General features: G+C 35.9%; 1 protein-coding gene across 1 annotated transcript; it reads left to right on the forward strand.

Annotated features, from left to right (window-relative positions):
• Window positions 1-2,955: 2,955 nt before the first annotated feature.
• Window positions 2,956-13,288, forward strand: LOC121410816. Its single transcript, XM_041603128.1, has 9 exons — window positions 2,956-4,878; window positions 6,081-6,181; window positions 6,555-6,744; window positions 8,885-8,958; window positions 9,277-9,517; window positions 9,950-9,993; window positions 10,370-10,520; window positions 11,327-11,376; window positions 11,705-13,288. The coding sequence occupies exons 1-9, from the start codon at window positions 4,757-4,759 to the stop codon at window positions 12,934-12,936; spliced, it is 2,205 nt and encodes a 734-aa protein (XP_041459062.1). The 5' UTR covers window positions 2,956-4,756; the 3' UTR covers window positions 12,937-13,288.
• Window positions 13,289-18,977: the final 5,689 nt, after the last annotated feature.

An 18,977-nucleotide genomic window follows, 5' to 3' on the forward strand; every position in this document is an offset into this window, starting at 1 on the left:
AATTTATACCTGAGTTCAGAATACAGGCCTATGTAGCGTTGTCCTTAGAACTGTTAAAAATGTATAATAATGATGATGATGTTGATAATAATTATAATAATAGCAAAAACAATAATGATAATAATAATAAAAATAATAATATATTCGTATTATCAACACTAAATGCTGACAGAATCAAACGGTGATCTGATTTGTTAAATGGACAAAATGTGCGGTGGAAGCAAAGCTGAAAATATGAAAATAAGAGGCTACTTAAAGCTAAACTTGCAACGGTAAGCATCTTTTTAAACAAAGTTTTAGGAGTGTAATCGATGTCACAGTAGAGCCGAGGAATGGGTTTAAAGAACAAAATAATAAAATAAGAAGAAAGGATGATGTATGGATATAAAAGAAACTGTAAAAGGAAAAAAGCGGATAAATCACATTAATGATGCCTAGCAAATAAAGGGAAAGCAGAAAGATGGTTTAATTCCAGTAACACGTTCAAAGCAATATCTATACTACCACTATCACCGTGGTAAGAGCCGGTGCAGACTCGGCTCGCGGATTATCCTGCGTCGCGCTTACACGCTGCCCCAGCTCGCGAGGCAAAACAACGATCAGTGGATAAAATTGAAGTCATTAAATGCACACTAATTGCCAGGACGGACTTAAAGGTCAATCCATCACAGAAAAAATGTAGATTTGAATAAATAGAGAAAAATCAAACTAGCATCACGCTGAAAATTTCATCAAAATCGGATGTAAAATAAGAAAGTTATGACATTTTAAAGTTTCGTTTATTTTTCACAAAACAGTGATATGCACAACTCAGTGACATGCAAATGAGACAGTCGATGATGTCACTCACTATTTCTTTTGTTTTTTTATTGTTTGAATTATACAATATTTCATTTATTTACAGATTTGACAATAAGGACCAACTTGACTGATCCATATAAAACAATGCTAATTCCAAACGTTCAGAGAGTTCTTTGTTTCACTTGACAATGGGGAGAAAATAAGAATATTTTATATTTCACATAATATAATACAAAATAGTGAGTGGATGACGTCATCAGTCTCCTCATATGCATATCGACTAGGATGTGGGAATAACTATTTTGTGAAATTAAGCGAAACTTTAAAATATCATAACTTTCTTATTCTACATCCGATTTTGATGAAATTTTCAGTGTTACGTTTGCTGGATTTTTTTTATCCAAATCAACGTTTTGTTGGGGTGGACTTGTCCTTTAACTTCGCGGAGAAAAATTGGAGTGTCTGACTAGCGAGCCGGTGCATGGGTTTACACGCACAAAAAATGTCAATGATATTTGAGGTAAATGCTTAAATCTCTTTGCGTGGAATTGGTTCGAATGATTTTAACATTATTACTTTGTGAACTCTATTGTATTTATTTGATTTGAGAGAAAAACAATATAAACATCTTTAAAATAGTTCTTAGCTCACTTGAACAGAATATTTCAATATGCAATATGATAGCGAGGATTAATCAATAACGTTCTAAAATTTTGAATGTAAGCTGTATGAACTATGAAGTGTACTGTCATCAAAGGTCTTATGTACGATGGTGCTTTACTTCTCAATTTGGCATCCGTCCCCTCATGGGGGGGGGGGGGGTTAAGTGATTGTACCTAATTCAATAGTTACTTTCTCTGTATGCTGTATGTAATGTTTTACTCTTTTTACATTGTATATCATTGTAATATGTTTTTTTTTAACAGGGCTCTCTTTTAAAGCAGTTTTGTACTAAAGAGATCACCCTGGGTAAATAAAAAAAAATAATATATAAATAAATCGCTATGATTTATTAGAGCAATTTGCGATTTATGCTTTATCGCATAATTTTACAACATATTCCAGGTCCATTGTCATGATTGTCTTAATTGGCTACAATGCATAATAAGTTAAACATACAGAGTAATAAAAGAATGCAATTCGAAGACATGAACTGAGAATTCATTTTATAATATTATATCTGTCCTTTCCCTTCTGTATATCATATATCTGTCAACCAATGTACAATACAAATATATATCCCCCATTTGATGCAAATGATGGGCCAAACCAATCAGGGCGATTTTGATGTCTTTCCGAAGCGATATATTCGAGGCAGCGATGATATAACTAATTATCACATTCCACATGGTCACTATTTCATTAAACATGTTAAAGGAAAACAGTAGCATATTTGTCTTAAAATTGCTGAAATGGTAAAATTCAAGCAACACTTAAAATAATGCTAATCTATCTACATGTAGCATTGTGCACGATGTTCGCGTTGATCGCTCTTGTCTAGCTTGTAAAGCATCAGTAGGGGAACGTAAGTTGTGACACTTTTTGCATTTTGCATGATATTACTACTAGTCATATCAATTCTAACATTGTTAGAATTGATATGACTAGTAATAATGTAGAAATAAGTACCTTGCCTTTAAATTTGATTCTTGGGAAATGTTTTTCACCTATATATAACTTTCTACCCCCACACTGATTTTTATTATTTTTTATTATTCATCATAATGTTTTATCATCATTATTTTTTATTATTCATAAGAATTAACATGGCTTAAATTACCCCAGTTCGAACTAACTTATTGCGATATTTGCACATCCACACATTTTTTATGCATTCATCATGTAAAAAACTATGACAAGAATGACAATCCATGTCTGGACTAACAATATTGTTCGTATTTCTATAATATATTTAAAGACGTGTGTTGGTCAAAAGCACTTATCTATTTCACACCTTTTTTTACTTTTTTTGCTGAAATTTGTATTTTTCCCTCTAAAAAAGTACTTTTTGTTCAAAGTTGGAAATAAAGTGGTTCGGTTAAGGGTTATGCAATGGGTCATCAATACATGACACCACCACAATGCCTGACTCATTCATTATTAGCATTATTAGCCTGGGGGTGGTGGCTCAACTTGCCCCTATACCCCGCCTTCCCCTACACATTGCAAGACTTTGAATGCACACTGATTGTGCATTCTCCAGAGAATGTGACCATGATGTTCTTTAAACTTGAAACGCAGAGAAACGGCGATACCCATCACCTGTGAGGTGGGTGTATTTTCATAATGGAATGTAATTTTCCATTATACTGTATCAATCTAACTTTCCATTCATCAATAAACCATATCCCATCCATCTCACCATTCATCCCCATTAGTTACAGATTAGTTGTTGTTTTGTGAAAGCGGCTGATTTCTACTCGGAAATGTTGTTCCTCTATTCTGGAATTATTTTCATTCTCAAGTATAATATACAAGACATCAGGAAATACATCATTTTCACATGTTTTAATATTCTGAATACTTTCTTCTATGAATAGCATTGGGGTTATATTGGAAAAGAGCTTATGAAGTAATTGTGTCTAGTTCAGTCATTATCTTTATTTTCGGATATTATTTGAGTATTTTTGATAATTCAGGAAAGAAAACATAAAAAAGAGGTTAACTAGAATCACTCAATTTCATATATCAACGTTTGAGGTTGCCAGTCATATCAGTATGCTGTTCAATTTTGACAGTAATTTTCTTCACTGGTGTCAATTGGTGTCATGGATTTCTAATGAGTCCTAAAACAAATGTTGTGAAATCACGGCAAAAATGAAATTTTGAATACAGATCTCAAATTATTTCATGATATCAACCATCACTCCTATACTTTAATGTTATATTTGCATAGAGGCTTAGTTACTGAGAAAGCAATTTATATCACAGGACACCGCGTGACAAGACAATGCCAATACCCAAACACACCTTAAAAACGTTTGAGGAAGAGGCATAGGTACAATTCGTTCTTAATCACAATCTTATTTGTTCTTCAAAGTTTACCGCGACTGGAAATTCCCTCTCCATGCATCATCGTACAGGAGAAGAGGGAAGGATGCTCCGTTTTGCAGTCATGACTGTGTACTCGTTGAGCGATAAAGGACTCATAATGGTTTAATAGATTAGGTTATCTCAACTAATATCATTCTTGTGTAATCCCGTAGATTATAAACTGAAAATCACACCCAATATAGGTCTTGCATCTCGATTGCCTGATAAGACTGAAGAGTCACAATGTTGATCAGTATTGTTTTTTTCAACCTTACAAAGTGATACATCCCTGGGATTTTTTTTCTTCTCTCTTTTTGGGTGATTTGAGTGTTAAGGTAATGATGGTACTCTGGAATGCGGAAATAAGTGACCTGTATACCGCCAAACATAAAATGTACAATTACCGACCTGTATTTCCGTATAATTAAGAAAGGGGAATAAATAGAGCACACGCGGTTCGCGTTAAGAGTTCATGATCTGATGGTACTAGGAATGAGGAAGATATTACATCTGGAGCTTGTATGGAGAGGTAGAGAAAATATGAGAGAATGTGGGAATATGATGGGTAAACATCAAAATGTCAACGGAACCTCGCTCTTAATGTATCTTGACAACATGAGACTTAAGCATTAGTACAGTCTCCATCTAGATCCTGTCGTGCTATTCTCATTCTATTTCAAATCTATGTGCTTGGACAAATGATAACTTTCATTTGGATACAATTTCTTTCCATTTATCTCGAAGTCCGACATGGTTCTAACCAATCCAGTTCCATTTATCATGCTTATTAAGACAATTGAACAGTGAAATGGATCTAGTCTGGATAATTATCTTGAACTCGTCGTCGTTTGACTAGGAACAGGAAATATCGAGGATTTGGACCGAGTGTTAAGAATTGTCTTTCGTCATTGAAATACTCAGGATGAGACTGATTGTATTATTGTCTGCTCATTATCGGGTCAAAATGATTCTTTATTTATTCATTCTTTCTTCGAGTGTGTTCAATATTATCTTGGCTGATTCGAATGAACACGAAAGTGCAGCGTAAGTACATCCTTATTCTCAAACATTGACTCTTCGCCGGATTTTTCTAATTGCTAATGACAGATAGACGGAACCAGGCTTGGCACATCGAAGAACTATCAACTTTCCGAAAAAAAAAATACCAATTTGAAAAGTCTATCGTACATATAATAAGAATAAATAGTGTAAAATGGTAGATGAAAATCAATACATGCCAAATAAATTGTAGTTTGAATGCGTATACATGCACTGTTTCAGCGTTCGACCGATAATATTTAAAGGAATAAAAAACACTTGAGAAATTGAATAATCATAAAAACCTTATATATATTATACTGATTTTTTTTTTTTTTGTTTTGGGGAAGTAGGGGGAGCCGTATGTTGCATTCCACTTCTTCATAGTTCATGGATATACAGGCATACTGGCTCAACTGATACAGAACTTGCAAGGGGAAAATAACACTTGGTTTGAAGTGTACATAGGAATCTTGTGGTATTCCTTTCGAGTTTTTATACCCCAATTAAAAAAGTACGGTTCATGTTGTTTTTATTGTTACACCCAACTTCAGGAATCAATACAAAAAATTATAACCTAAAAAAAAAATCGATCTTTCTTATATAGGGTCTTTCCACATGATTGTAATCGTGTATGTGATTAGCGTTAGTGGTTCTAATCATACTCTAGTTTGATTTCACACGTGCTAAATATTCGTCACTAGCCTTATTTTTCACTGGAAATATCATTCAAATTACATTTTTTCCCGTGTGAAAAGGCGGTTACTGCCAAGGAAATTTGAATGTGCATTAACTTCAGGGCAGAGGCTTGTGTATCTTCATTTTGTAAAAAGATAACAGGACATATCTGTTAATGATTTGTCAAACCCCGTAATGTGTCTAGCCCTCTTAAAATATATACTCCCAATTTTTTTTCAATCTTTATTTCTCTTTTAAGCTAAAAGCTTGCTTATTCAAAAAGATATTTATCGTGATCAGTTTGAAAACAACAAAAAGACTACATTTGTTCTCTTTTGTCATCAATTTTGATTTCATAATGAAAAAACAAGGTCCCCAATGCAAAAAAATGATTTAAATCCACTTTCTTCATACAGAGGAATTTCAAAATTCAAGAAGAAATATGATGACCCACTAGACTATAGAAAAGTTTTAATTTATTGTAAACAGTTGATATGAACTTATCAACTATCTAATGTTTTGTTATCCAGCTTGCACCTATTTCCAGGGGCTATAAAACGATCATCAGCTCTTGTAAGTGGATGTCATTGCAACTGCACGTCAAACAATAATGATGCTCTATCGAATATTGGTAATTATACACTTCACAAATTAATACTTTAATATAACGTGTTGAGAATGAAGCATATCTTTCAGAATTGGGAAAAATCGATTGTAATATCTGAACAAATATTAAACGGAAATTGTCACTCCTTATTAATACACGATATAGTGGAAATTTTAGGCGATTCTCTAGGCTAGGTACTTCCTGAAGCCATTCAAGCAATTCGTACCTTTCGAAGGATTTATCATTTTGGACAAAGTAGATGTAGTTGAAATCATAGTGTTAGAGAATTAATGAAAAAAAAGTGTTCAATGTTACAATTAACCGTAGCCTATAACAATAACACAAATACTGCATATGTTATATACATGTATATATGCATCAAATTTTATTTTTCCAGGATTTTTTCCATGTCATTCATCTGAATGCATCAAGTGTGCTCCTACTAATTATGATGTATGTGTTTCCGCTTTCACTGACAACGAAGGAAGCCAAGATTATGGATTGTACGTCTGTCTAACTGACCAACAACAATCAAGAGCCATGTGTCTTTATAGTCTTCAGATACCTTACTTTATATGCGAAAAGACGTAAGTTGATGTTGATGAATGTATCCTATCTTTTTTCAACATGATGATTGCACAAGTGGATATATCAAACTACAGTAGTACAGCGCGTATCAAAAAAGTTTACACTTTGAAAAAGCCCTGGGAATTAAAAATAAACAATATGTAGGTATTTTTTTTCATATATTCTTGAGTTTAGGTCTCATCTTTCCAATGAAAGTAAAAGTTTTGACAGAATGTTACGCTTGAGTGAGCACTGTCCATGTTTTAAAGCTCGCAGAAATCTTTTTGCGCAGAAATGCTCGTTTTCACGCTGTGTCAAGGGGAAAGGTCGAAATCAACCTTACCCTGCGAAAAATTTCTCATACATTTCCCTTCACTTTTAGTAAATTGAAATAAAACAGATACATTCAAGCATTTTGTAACAATTTTTGCCAACCACATTGAAATTTGAACACTTAGTAAGCACAACCTTTACCCTTTTGTGCCAGCTGGATCTGAGGACATAACTGAATCTGAACAAAAATTTATATCAGACATCTCCAGCATTTTTTCACTAAGATTTTATCATTTAAAATGGGTTTACATTTCATTTTTCATTTAAAACTTGTTTCTCCACACTTTTCCCAAGCTTGACAATGATTATCAAAATTAAAATCAAGCCTAAGCCATTTCATGTAAATCACAGCTTAGTGTAAAGCAAATATCGTCACGATGGCCTCGGTGTGAGGGGGAGTGGGATAGGGCGCAATTCACTCTTCGAAGTGTTTTGGGCAAGGAAACAAGTTTAAAGAGATAAAAATATATCTTCAAATAAAATTTTTAGCTAAATTCCACATTTTTTCATGATTAAGGTCTACTTGTATTCGCAGAACTATTTCAAAGTTCTGCGCAAATCGTTTTTCACTAACTTTTCAAAAGTGGTGCTCACTCAAGCGAAAATATTTTTCGACAGTTATATCGTCATTTGCTTAAATGGATCTGTACCAATGTTAAAATGTGGAAAAACCTTCAGGATATTACAAATTTATAATTTTTCAGGATTTTTTTTATACGGACTGTATAGTGCTTAGTCAATTTCTCGAAACCTTGGACTGACACTTGAAAAAAAATCCTCACAATAAACTTTTATAGATAACAATGGAATAATACCATTGCAGCTCTTTGACAAGTCTGTTCAAACATTGACCTACCTAAGTCCATTGTTTAAAAGGTTATAGGTCATAAAAAATAGATTTGTAAAACTGAGGTCATAAACTAAAGCCCGTTAAGCTAAGACCTAATTGACACATACTGCATCAACCTACCATACTTCCACTAGAATCCACTTCTATCGTCCAAGGGCTCTTGGAATATTAATTTGGGATCCATGTTATGGTTATATTTGCGTTGATGAATCGGATCAATTGGAGTGTTAAACTGAGCGACAATACTGCAGTAAATACCATTTTACTTAAATTTACTATACTAGTTACTTCCATCCAGCGGGACTTGGTGTAATTGCTTTGGATAATAAGCTGTATAAATGATGGGGCTTATAAATAAACATTCACGACCTAAATTGGCAGGCTCAGCTCAAAATATGCAACCACCACAGGGTTTTGCATGAAATTACACAAATCATCATCACTGTTATAAAATAATGATTCTGACTAATATGCTTTCTACGGTTTGTTTTCAATTGGTCTAATGCCATTTCGTCCTCTCATCATTTCGTCTAATTACCGGTTAGTCTCATAGCCATTTAGTCCATCTACCATTTGGTCTAATTGGATTAAGTGTTAATTGGGCGAAATTAATGAAAAAAATGGGAGTTAGACCAACTGGTTAAGAGACGAAATAGGAAATAGTCATAGACGAACTGGTGGTTAGATAAAGTGATTATAGGACCAAACGGTTATTGGACCAAATGGTTGTTAGACAAAATACTGATGGACGGAAAGTAAACTAAATGAAATGAAAGTAGACCATGTGATGAGTGGACGAGTAAACTTTCAAAATCTTTGCTCTTGCAATGGTCATTAAACTGCAATATTTAAGTGATGGCGTTCTTCGTGGATTATCATGACTACGAATTGAATTTCGAAAAGCCGCCTCATATGGTCTGAAAACTATTCGATAGATGTAGTTCTGTTTTTGTTCTTATTATTGTTATTTTCTGCAGAGATAATCGTTACATTGAATGCCAGTATGAAAGAGGAAATGAGGAATCCATCTGCACATTTAGAGCACCAACCAGTAAGTTATCACGAAATTTACCGGTTTAATGATTCATATTATTCAACAGTTCAAGATGGAATTTCATTACTGGCTCAACCCGGGCTTGATCCACTTACTTCATTTGTACATTAATTAGTCTGAGTAAGAACATCCAACACAATATTTACTCCATATATGGTTCCCTTTTAAGTATAAAAAAATATAGCAGTATTATTTTGATATTTCATTACATTTCATTAATTTTTGATAAATTCATGCTGGAAAGTTTTCTTTTAAACGTGGAAATCGAAAAGCAAATGATGCTGTTTTTCTATTGCTATTCATTATGATTATTAGAAGTTATTTCTGATGGCTGTTACCCGCTCGCGCCATCTTGCCCGGATAATTCAAGAGTTTGCTGTGAGAGTGCACGGGAATGCAGTTGTCTTTCCAACATCTTTGCTCCCAGTTCGGATATCTGTTTGCAGAAGTCTGTAGCCAATGGCCTGTGGGGATCCTGCGAGTGTGATGCATACAGAGGATCACCAGTTTGTGGAGCATGTGGCGAATGCGACGATGACGGTGGAGATGATGACAGGTGAAAGCGATTCTCTTTCCCCATCCCGAAATCTGTAACGTAATTTCCATTGGCAGAGATGGTTTATTATACTACCAAAAGTCGTGCATAGCAAGTTCAAAGGGAAAAGGTGTATCTCCTTTTCTACAAGTGCTTTCTTTATACTTCTAATTGCATAAAAATGAAATTTACGATATTCGGATATGAAAACTCAATTGAGTTTGTTATATTTTAGTATCAAGTCGGAGATCCTAATATACATTTACTAAATGTATATTCGGATTTCCGACTTAATACAAAAAATAACCAACTCAATTGAATTTTCATATCCGAATATCGTAAATTTCACATTAAATATGTTTAGATGATTGAGATAATGAGATATGAAATGAAACCTATTTATCTTAATCCAAATGGCATAATGACAGCATCGCTAAAATTTTCTTCCTACAGTCCTTCAGACGACAAGAATAGTGTTTCAGGCACAAACAATAGAGGTAAGATTGAACACAATAAGATTATCCTAGCTTACGGATTATATTCTTGAATGTTGAACATTATCAGTAATACTTATTACGATGGTATATTGAAGGTGTTTCTTGTACATGATGTCTGTAATTCCTATCATTTCACAATTTATTTTGGAACGCAAAGTTTCAGGCGAATTAATATTTCAAACTGATAGCATCAACCAAATAACAACTATAAACATAATAATGAACAGACCTATAGACAACATCAATATTGTCCACATCTGCCTTATCTGAATGGCAGTTTATTTTTCACACAGCCTCGATTATAATAAGCATTTCGTAATGTTGGTATAAACTAGTTTGAAATATCATGCCTATATACGCTTCTTTCCTACATAAGGAGCCGAGGGAGGTGGTGATGTAGGCGGGTTTGAGGAATCGCATCAGGATCCCATGAAGATCGCAGGCGTAGTCGTACCAATCGTCGCCATCATTGTGTTTCTTGTTGTCGGCATGATAGTCGTCTGGCGGACTGGAGGGATTCCAAAGTGGTAAGAGAAATACATGAAATACTGATAACCGAGAACGGCCATCGCACACCTATGATCCGACTGATCTTTGTTCGGTTTCCCTCTATAAGTGACACTTAATTATGACACACGCTCTCGATAGATGTGACGCATCTGTGAGTAACAAACGAATTAAAGACATGAAAGACAAGCGCTGAAAACAAGAAAGAAATGACAAGATACATAAAATCAATGCAGCTGGCTCAATCGCGTTTCGAGCCAGATTTTCGGCCTTCGCAATCCGCGGACGTTGTTGAGTCTGTGTTGAAGTCGCAGAGTGGTAAGAGAACGGTCAGATCGTAGAGTGTGGCTTGTCCAATATCATTTCACAATGGGTTCCCATTCTTTGCTGTTATATTTTACTTCTTTGACAGAAAAATTTCCTCCTAAATGATTAATAAACTGCGTCTGAAATCATAGATTATACAACAAGCACGATGAGACCAAACTTCCATTTCAAAATAATGCAAGACTGCAAAACAAACAAGAGAATATGCGAGGAATACTGCTGCCAGTTGGTAACAATTTTCCGTTTTTTAGATTAAATTCAAACACATGAATGACCCTAAAATTCACAATGGTTTGAATTTCTGAAGAAACGGGGTTTTAGGGCCTGGAAATTCACATTTGTGCTGTTCCGTGTACCAGTTAAAATAATGAATTTCGCTTTAAATAACACCAAAGAAACCCTTGGGAAATAATGTAGTAATTGGTGATAAAAATAAAGCTTTTTCGTATAGGAGTTGCATACTACATATTTATCGTAAATTCTCTTTAAATGATTACAGCATGAAGCGAAGATGTGTATGTACCTGCGAAGAAACGGGTTCCATGACAGGTTAGTAAAGTTTCTAGTTTCTAGCAGACATATTCACAAATAAGTAAAATCGTGAAAATACTAATGATAGCTCTTCATTGATAAGACTTTCGACCCTGCTTTACATACAATACAGGTATAAAACAGAACCAAATTTGCAGAAAGGCTATTGTCATCCTTGGAGGATATAAATATTTTGAGAAATTCGATTTTTACATCGAATTTTTACATCGACAAATTATACGACAACTTTTTATGCCTAGATACGCTATTCATTGCTATCGGACAATGCTAATGGATATCTTTATTAAAATCTTCCACATTTCTTTGGTTTCCTATATGAAATTAGAACTACCAGTGAAGCGATCACCCAGTGGCCCAGATCACGAAAACCCTTACGAAATTGAACCAAATGAGGAACCACACTTCTACGCAGGTGTTCATAACATAGGTAGTACCGACAGATCTAATCAGGATGGACCACTGACAAACGCACGGGAAGACACAAACGGATACTTATGGTATCGAGGAGAGGAATCCTCAAGAAAACTGTCATCAAATCTAGATCAGAATAAAAAAGATCCCGGAGACGGCCTCGTATATTATGAACTAGAAGAAACTAAGGAAACGCCAGGTGACAAACAAGTCACCGATACAACACCCGAGTATCTCGAGTTCGATGTGGAAGACAAGATGGCAGCAACAAAAGAAGAACCTAAAGGTCAGGATCATACAGTGCATTCCAAAGAGCAAGCAGCCAGTCATGCTAGTCCAAATGCAATAATTTCCCAAGAGGACTGTCGGTATGGAAAACTCGACCGTAGTCCCGATAAATCTGGACACTTGAAAAGCAAAACTCATTTCACAGAAGAAGACGAGTATGGACACTTAGAACCTGTCAAAGGTGCCGCGGGAGATAACACATGCTATTCCTGTGCAGAGACAATAAAATCTACAGAAAACCCTGGGAGTCATGCAAGTCCAAATGGGGACATCATTCAACAAGACACTGAATACGGAAAACTTGACCGTAGCCCAAACAAGTCAGGGCACTTGAAATACAGCACTCATCCCCCAGTAGATGACGAGTATGCACACTTACAACCTGTCAAAGGCGCTGGAAGAGATACAGAAGATTGTCCCCCTGCAGAGGCAGTGCAGTCTACAGAGCAACCACGGTGCCAGGTTAGTCCAAATGTAGACATGGCCAAAGAAGATTGTCAGTATGGAAAACTTGACCGTAGTCCCAACAAGTCAGGACATCTGAAATACGGCACTCATCCTACAACAGATGACGAGTATGGGCACTTAGAACCTATCAAAGGCACTTCAGAAGATACCACAAGTTGCCAACCTACAGAGACATACCAGGCTCTTGAAAGGGGCCCGGTTGTGAAGGCACTAGCTGAGAACTTGCAGGGGGATAGTGGTACAGAATATGGACGACTTGATATGACAGAAGTGGAACAACAGACAGCGCCATCTAATGCTACTCCTCAATCGATTTCATTAGATCCAAATCGAACGAGAACGCCAGATGATATGCCCCCGAGTAGTGAAGAAGTATATGGTATTCTTTAAATAAAAAAATCTTATGGAAAGGAAGCAACAGCGGAAATTGATGAGGAGCATTTGATAAAACAGTGTATATAGATATCTATGCAAATGTGCAAAATAAAAAAACCTCAGTTTTCTTTCTTTAATAATTTGTTGAGTTTCCTACTCAGTTTTCATGGAACCATTTTCACGAGATCAATTTGGCAGTCTGTTTTTTTTTTTAGCTCTTTGACCGATTTCTTTCCTCGATTGTTCCAACGGATGTCTAGTTGATTTTGTTATTCTATATATGTATATATATATATATCTTTCCTCGATTGTTCCAACGGATGTCTAGTTGATTTTTGTTATTCAATATATATATATAAATTATAACCAACAAATATGGTGGAAGCAATACACACACACACACACACACACACACACATATATATATATATATATATATATATATATATGGGTTTGAGGGTGTGTGCGTGTGTGTATTGCTTCCACCATATTTGTTGGTTATAATTTTCCATACGTAGAGTAACTGCGGTCAATATAGCACATTCATTTATAAATAATCTATTTTTTTCCTGCACTGTTCTCGGGCGAAATGGATATGGGGCAAATTATTCCAACATATTGTGTCTTTTAGTTAGTAGGCGCGATATATCAGTTGGAGGATTTGAATCCCGGTGACTCGGGTTCAATTCCCACTTGATGCGATAGTGCCCTTTGGTAAGGCATTCGTCCTCAATACCAGGTCCCTCGGAGAGGACCTTAAGCCGTGGCTAATATGGTTGCTTGTTTATAAGCGTTCATGCTTTCTTAGCAGTCAGGTAAAATATCACCACCATTTACCATTTACTTCATGATTAGAGTAACAATAATAACATAGACCTACTTTTAAGTGTGTATACATGTATAGGGCATAGTACATGGGTATCACAAAATATCGGCGTCTTAAAGATACAAACACGTTTTTACCTCTGTCAACGAAAACAACATATTTTTTCTTCTTTGTAAGATTTGTGGTAAATATTGGCTTGTTGGATCCTCTTTGTTTTGAAAAACCATTTCTTCTCGACTGATTTAGGATTGTAAGTAGAACTTTTTAAGTGAGACCAATTGTGTCATTTCTTTTAGACAAAAAACATATTGCTCATCAGAAATTATGACAAAATCTAAAACCATTGTCATCCGTAATTTACATAATCCTGGATTAGCTTCTCTCGACAAAAATTGCTGTGTGTAACAGGTAAAACCTCCTATATGCATTGGCATTTTTAGTTATTTATGACAGGGTTATAAGTATTCGGATAAAAATCACTTCTGATTGATATTACACTATACTTAGACATCAATTTTATTTAAATCATATGTAACATGTATAAATGGACATTGATATTGAAGTTAGAAAAAAAAAGGTGAATACACACTCAGTCAAAACTAATCAGTCAAATTGACTAGACAAGTAGTCAGCTGAGAGCAACTGATATGGAAATCATTGATAATCACATTTCTGACATATATTCTAGTCAGAAATAACCATGTTCTAGTAAATACGACTAGAAAACAGTCAAATTTGACTAGAATAACAGTTGCTACCAGCTGACCCTATTAAGCAGTCATTTTTGACTGATTTGTTCTTAGAGTGTATTTGAATTTGGCCAAGGAACATCAATAGTTACATGTCTTTAAGTTCACACAACTGTAATGGAATCATCATATCAAACACAGGTATTCTGACACTGTTGAATATACTTATGGTTTTAGCAGTTAGAGTAAAATATTTTACTAAAATCATACTTGTATTTGTTTGCTTTGTTATGTTTTCTTATATGCCATTAGTTTGGCAAGAACTATGATAATAGAAAACGTTGTGAAAATAAATAAAATGAATCTAAAACAATATCGCATTGGTATTCTGGTATCCCTTTTCTGACCCTTGCCCTCCCCTGCAACCAACAAAAGAAAGTTTGAAACATTTGAGAAATTTAAACAATAGGTTCCCACCAAAAGAAACAAAACGAAGATAGTCTCAAAAAAATTGTACCGATTTTCATTACTCAAAATACTTAAATTGCTTTTACAATCGAAAACATTGAGATTGATGTTTCTAAACTACATAACTCACATACTGTATGCTAAACAATTTATGGGGTAATCATATAAACAACTCCAACGAGTGCTTGAAACGGCCGTTACAGGAACCGGATGTTTTAAATATATCACTCATGTTGGTTCAGATGTAGATCGATTTGAAAATACTTCCCATGGACATTACGAAACAAGATGGGTATTTTCCGACCACAGCAGTTACTCATGTGTTTATTCTAACATTATCAAATATCAAAATTAGTTACTTGCAATGTTTTTTTATACCTCAACTTGGTTGGCAGAGTCCACGTTTAATTACCTTCTGATTGATAAATACCAATTCCTACCTGATTTGAAGGACTCGGAAGTTAACATATGCAAAGGCTGGTTTCTCTTGCCTGCATTAATGTAAGGAAACAAATTTTGTTGCAGTGCATGGATTTTGTTACACATCAGAGGCGTATAATAAGCCGAAACAATTGAGGGAAGAGATATAGGATATGAAGCAATATTTCTAAACGTCTCCGATTGGTGATCGATTTTTACATGATGTTCAGAAAAATCTAACATTTCACCCTTTTCCTTTCTTTTTTCTATTCCCCTTGAATTTTATTGTTTTTGTTTTTAATTCATATTATTTTTATTTCTAAATTTTATTTATCACTATTAATATTCACAATCATAAATATGTTTTTTCTATTTTACTATCTAATCAATTATCTAATTAATTATTAAATTATTTTTCCATTTCATTTATTATTATCATTATTATTATTATTATTTTTTTTTTGGGGGGGGGATCCATTGCCCCCAATACCCTCATCTGTCCGTCAGCATTGTACATGTATGTGGAGGTATGTTATTCATTTTATCGAAAAGGTTGAGCTCTTCTTTGGTAAATAAGGAAATGGGTTTATCTGCATGGAAACGCTAAAAGGGCGTTATCTCGATAATAGATACTGACAAACAAGTAAACGAGTCTTTATGTAATACACGTATGTAGTTAGAACATGACACCGTGAATTTGGTCAAATGAAGACATTTGTACTCACACAAATTATGACTATCACTGATTCATTTCCGTCTTGTTCCAGTCCAATGCCGTTCACTCCGGAACCGAATCAGCTGCGAGTCCATCCGAATACATGTATTCCGGTGGTTTTGGGAATATTCTGTTCTCCCTCCGCGAATCCGAGAAAATTCAGGAAGGATTCGGGAACGTTCGAGTCCACCGAAACCATCCGAATTAGGCCGAATTCGGCTAGAATCAGACCGAATTTATTCTGGAGAATTCGATTTCGGTGTAAGCCTGGCTTTAGCTGGGGTTACACCGAAACTAAATCAGCTGCGAATCCACCCGAAAACAAGTATTTTGTTCTCCATCCGCGAATGCGAGACAATTTAGGAGGGTGACACCAAAACCGATTTCTCCCGAATAATTTCGGACCAATTCTGCCCGAATACGGCCTGATTCGGATGGTTTCAGTGATTTCGGAACTTATTCGTCGCTGATTCCGCGAGCTCCCGGAATAGAAAAGAATGTGTCCGAATCAGTCCCGATTAAAAGCAGAATCGCCAAGAATTGACCCGAATCAATATTGACCATCCCGAATGAAGCCAAATGCCACCCGAAAAGTGGCAAGAATCGAGCCAAATGTGCCCTATGCAGAATCGAGCCGAATGTGGCCCAGTTGCTCTGATAAAGGCCCCCTCACACCTAACCGAATTGCCTGAAATATGCCTTGCGATGGCTGGCGAAAGGCATTTTCTTAAAAAATCGTTTTCAATGGTAAATGATAGTAAATCATATTTACCCTTCGTGTTTGGGTTCGCACACCTTCTGAAGAAGCAGCTGCGATTATTCAAATTCATGAACATGAATTCGCATCTCTTATTTAGTCTGCGGTAGTCGTTAGTCCATCGTTCGTGTGTTATTGTCGCGCATAGCCCCTCATCAAAGATCTCGAGAGAACCTTTAACGAAGCAACACGATGACAAAATATGAGTTGCGCATGGAAACGAGGATACTATAGACAAACGGATTTTCGCTTGCAATATCCTATGCGAAGGGAAACCAATACTAACATTTACTAAATTTTATAACCGATACATACACGAAGGCGCGCGATAGTTCAGTCGGTAGAGTGGGGGTTTCGGATTCCGGTCACCCGGGTTTTTCGCTTGCAATATCCTATGCGAAGGGAAACCAATACTAACATTTACTAAATTTTATAACCGATACATACACGAAGACGCGCGATAGTGGGGGTTTCGGATTCCGGTCACCCGGGTTCGATTCCCAAGTGGTGCGCTAGTGCCCTTTGGTATGAGGCATTTATCCTCATTATCAGGTCCCTCAGAGAGGACCTTAAGTCGTTGGTCCCCTGGTTGCTTGCTCACAGGCACGTGTGCTTTATTAGCAGTCAGGTAAAAGACCTCGGTATAACAAGAGAAACTATGGATTGCGAATGCGTGCGAATGACCAGACGAATAATTTGTCATGTTGCGTGGATGACTTCTTTGGCCGTACTGAAATCCGGACGGACCAGGGCTCCGTAACACAAAGGTTTGCGATGAATCGAAAATATGAAAGAACACTTCTGATTGGTTCCTAGTCAGTATTTTGCGACAAATGCGCGTGGATCATTGACCTTGATTGGTCAGTTCATTTAGGGGTGGTATTCTGGAACTCTGTCATAACTTTTGTCATAAATTTTGTCATATCTCTCCGAGATGTGACATCGCTATGATTGTCAAAAATCGGTATTCTGAACATTGTCTTTTCCCTGTCATATCTCTCCAAGTTCCCGCCCATCTTTTCGGAAGCAATCCAATCAAAATCATCGTTAGTTCCCAGTGGGAGCCCTTCTAGCCAATAGGAAGGCCCCGTTACAGGTAGGGCGTATCCCCACTGCAGTTGCTGGCATCGCGCCACTACGCGAATATTGATGCGCGTAATTACAAAGAGACAGGGAGCTGTGAAGGATTTTAGAGGAGTAGTAGAAAAAGAAGGAAAAACAGAGAAAAAGAGGTGGAATTAATATGAAGGGCCTAACTAATTGTAGCATGAAAAAATAATTTTGAAAATTGTCACGGATGATGAGTGAAACTACTACCACAATCTAATCTAAATAATATCATTATATGCTTGACATTCAGTCGGCAGGGTATCGGAATATTTGGTACTAAAAGATATGACAAAATCTTTTGCTTGAATAAAAGGATTACGCGCATTGAAAGCCGCGTAATTTTGGTGCCCGCTAAAGAGAAGAGACGAAATTTATGACAATTTTTGTGACAAAAGTTATGACATCCACCAGAATACCGATTTTGTCATATCTCTGAGATAAGATAAAATACAGAGATAAGACAATGTTCAGAATACCGCCTCTGGTCTCTTTTTACAGGAGTGCAAACAAACGTACAAGAACGCCCGATTTACCCAAAGAGGTGAACCGAAAAATCGATATCCATCGCATGTCATATTTATCCTTCGCTTGCCGTTCGTTGATAACATTTTTCAATAGTTACTGATCGCATGATTTGACGGAAATTTTATTTGAATTCGCGTGCATTTCGTCCATTTTTCCCATTCGTCAGCCTTCGTCCGCCTACATTTGGTCACGTGTGAGGGGGCTATTACCACGATTACAGCCGAATGATGACTTGGGGTGGTATTCTGAGATCCATTTTATCTCAGATAAAATATATTTTATCTCCGTTAAAATCAGTGAGATAAAATACCCTTAAAATCTCTCCGAATTGGTATTCTGAGAACCATTTTATCTTCATTTATCTCTGTAAGACACACCAATATCCAATTAGAAACGCGCTTTTATAGCTCTCTCATGTCACTTAACCAATTAAAATCCTTTCCACCAGGAGGTGTGGCAAAGGGGTGAGATTGCGTCAATTTATTGACTTCAAATACGCTTGCACTATACGCTTACGCGTCTTTACGGAGATTTCTTTTTAACAAA

The sequence above is a fragment of the Lytechinus variegatus genome, chromosome 3, assembly GCF_018143015.1.
Source record: "Lytechinus variegatus isolate NC3 chromosome 3, Lvar_3.0, whole genome shotgun sequence".
NCBI classification, from domain to species: Eukaryota; Metazoa; Echinodermata; class Echinoidea; order Temnopleuroida; family Toxopneustidae; genus Lytechinus; species Lytechinus variegatus.

Coding starts and splice junctions, on each gene's coding strand:
- LOC121410816 (XM_041603128.1), top strand. CDS start 4,757: ATGAGACTGATTGTATTATTGTCTGCTCATTATCGGGTCAAAATGATT. Junction 6,745..8,884: donor TACTTTATATGCGAAAAGAC/GTAAGTTGATGT, acceptor TATTTTCTGCAG/AGATAATCGTTACATTGAAT. Junction 11,377..11,704: donor AGAAACGGGTTCCATGACAG/GTTAGTAAAGTT, acceptor ATATGAAATTAG/AACTACCAGTGAAGCGATCA.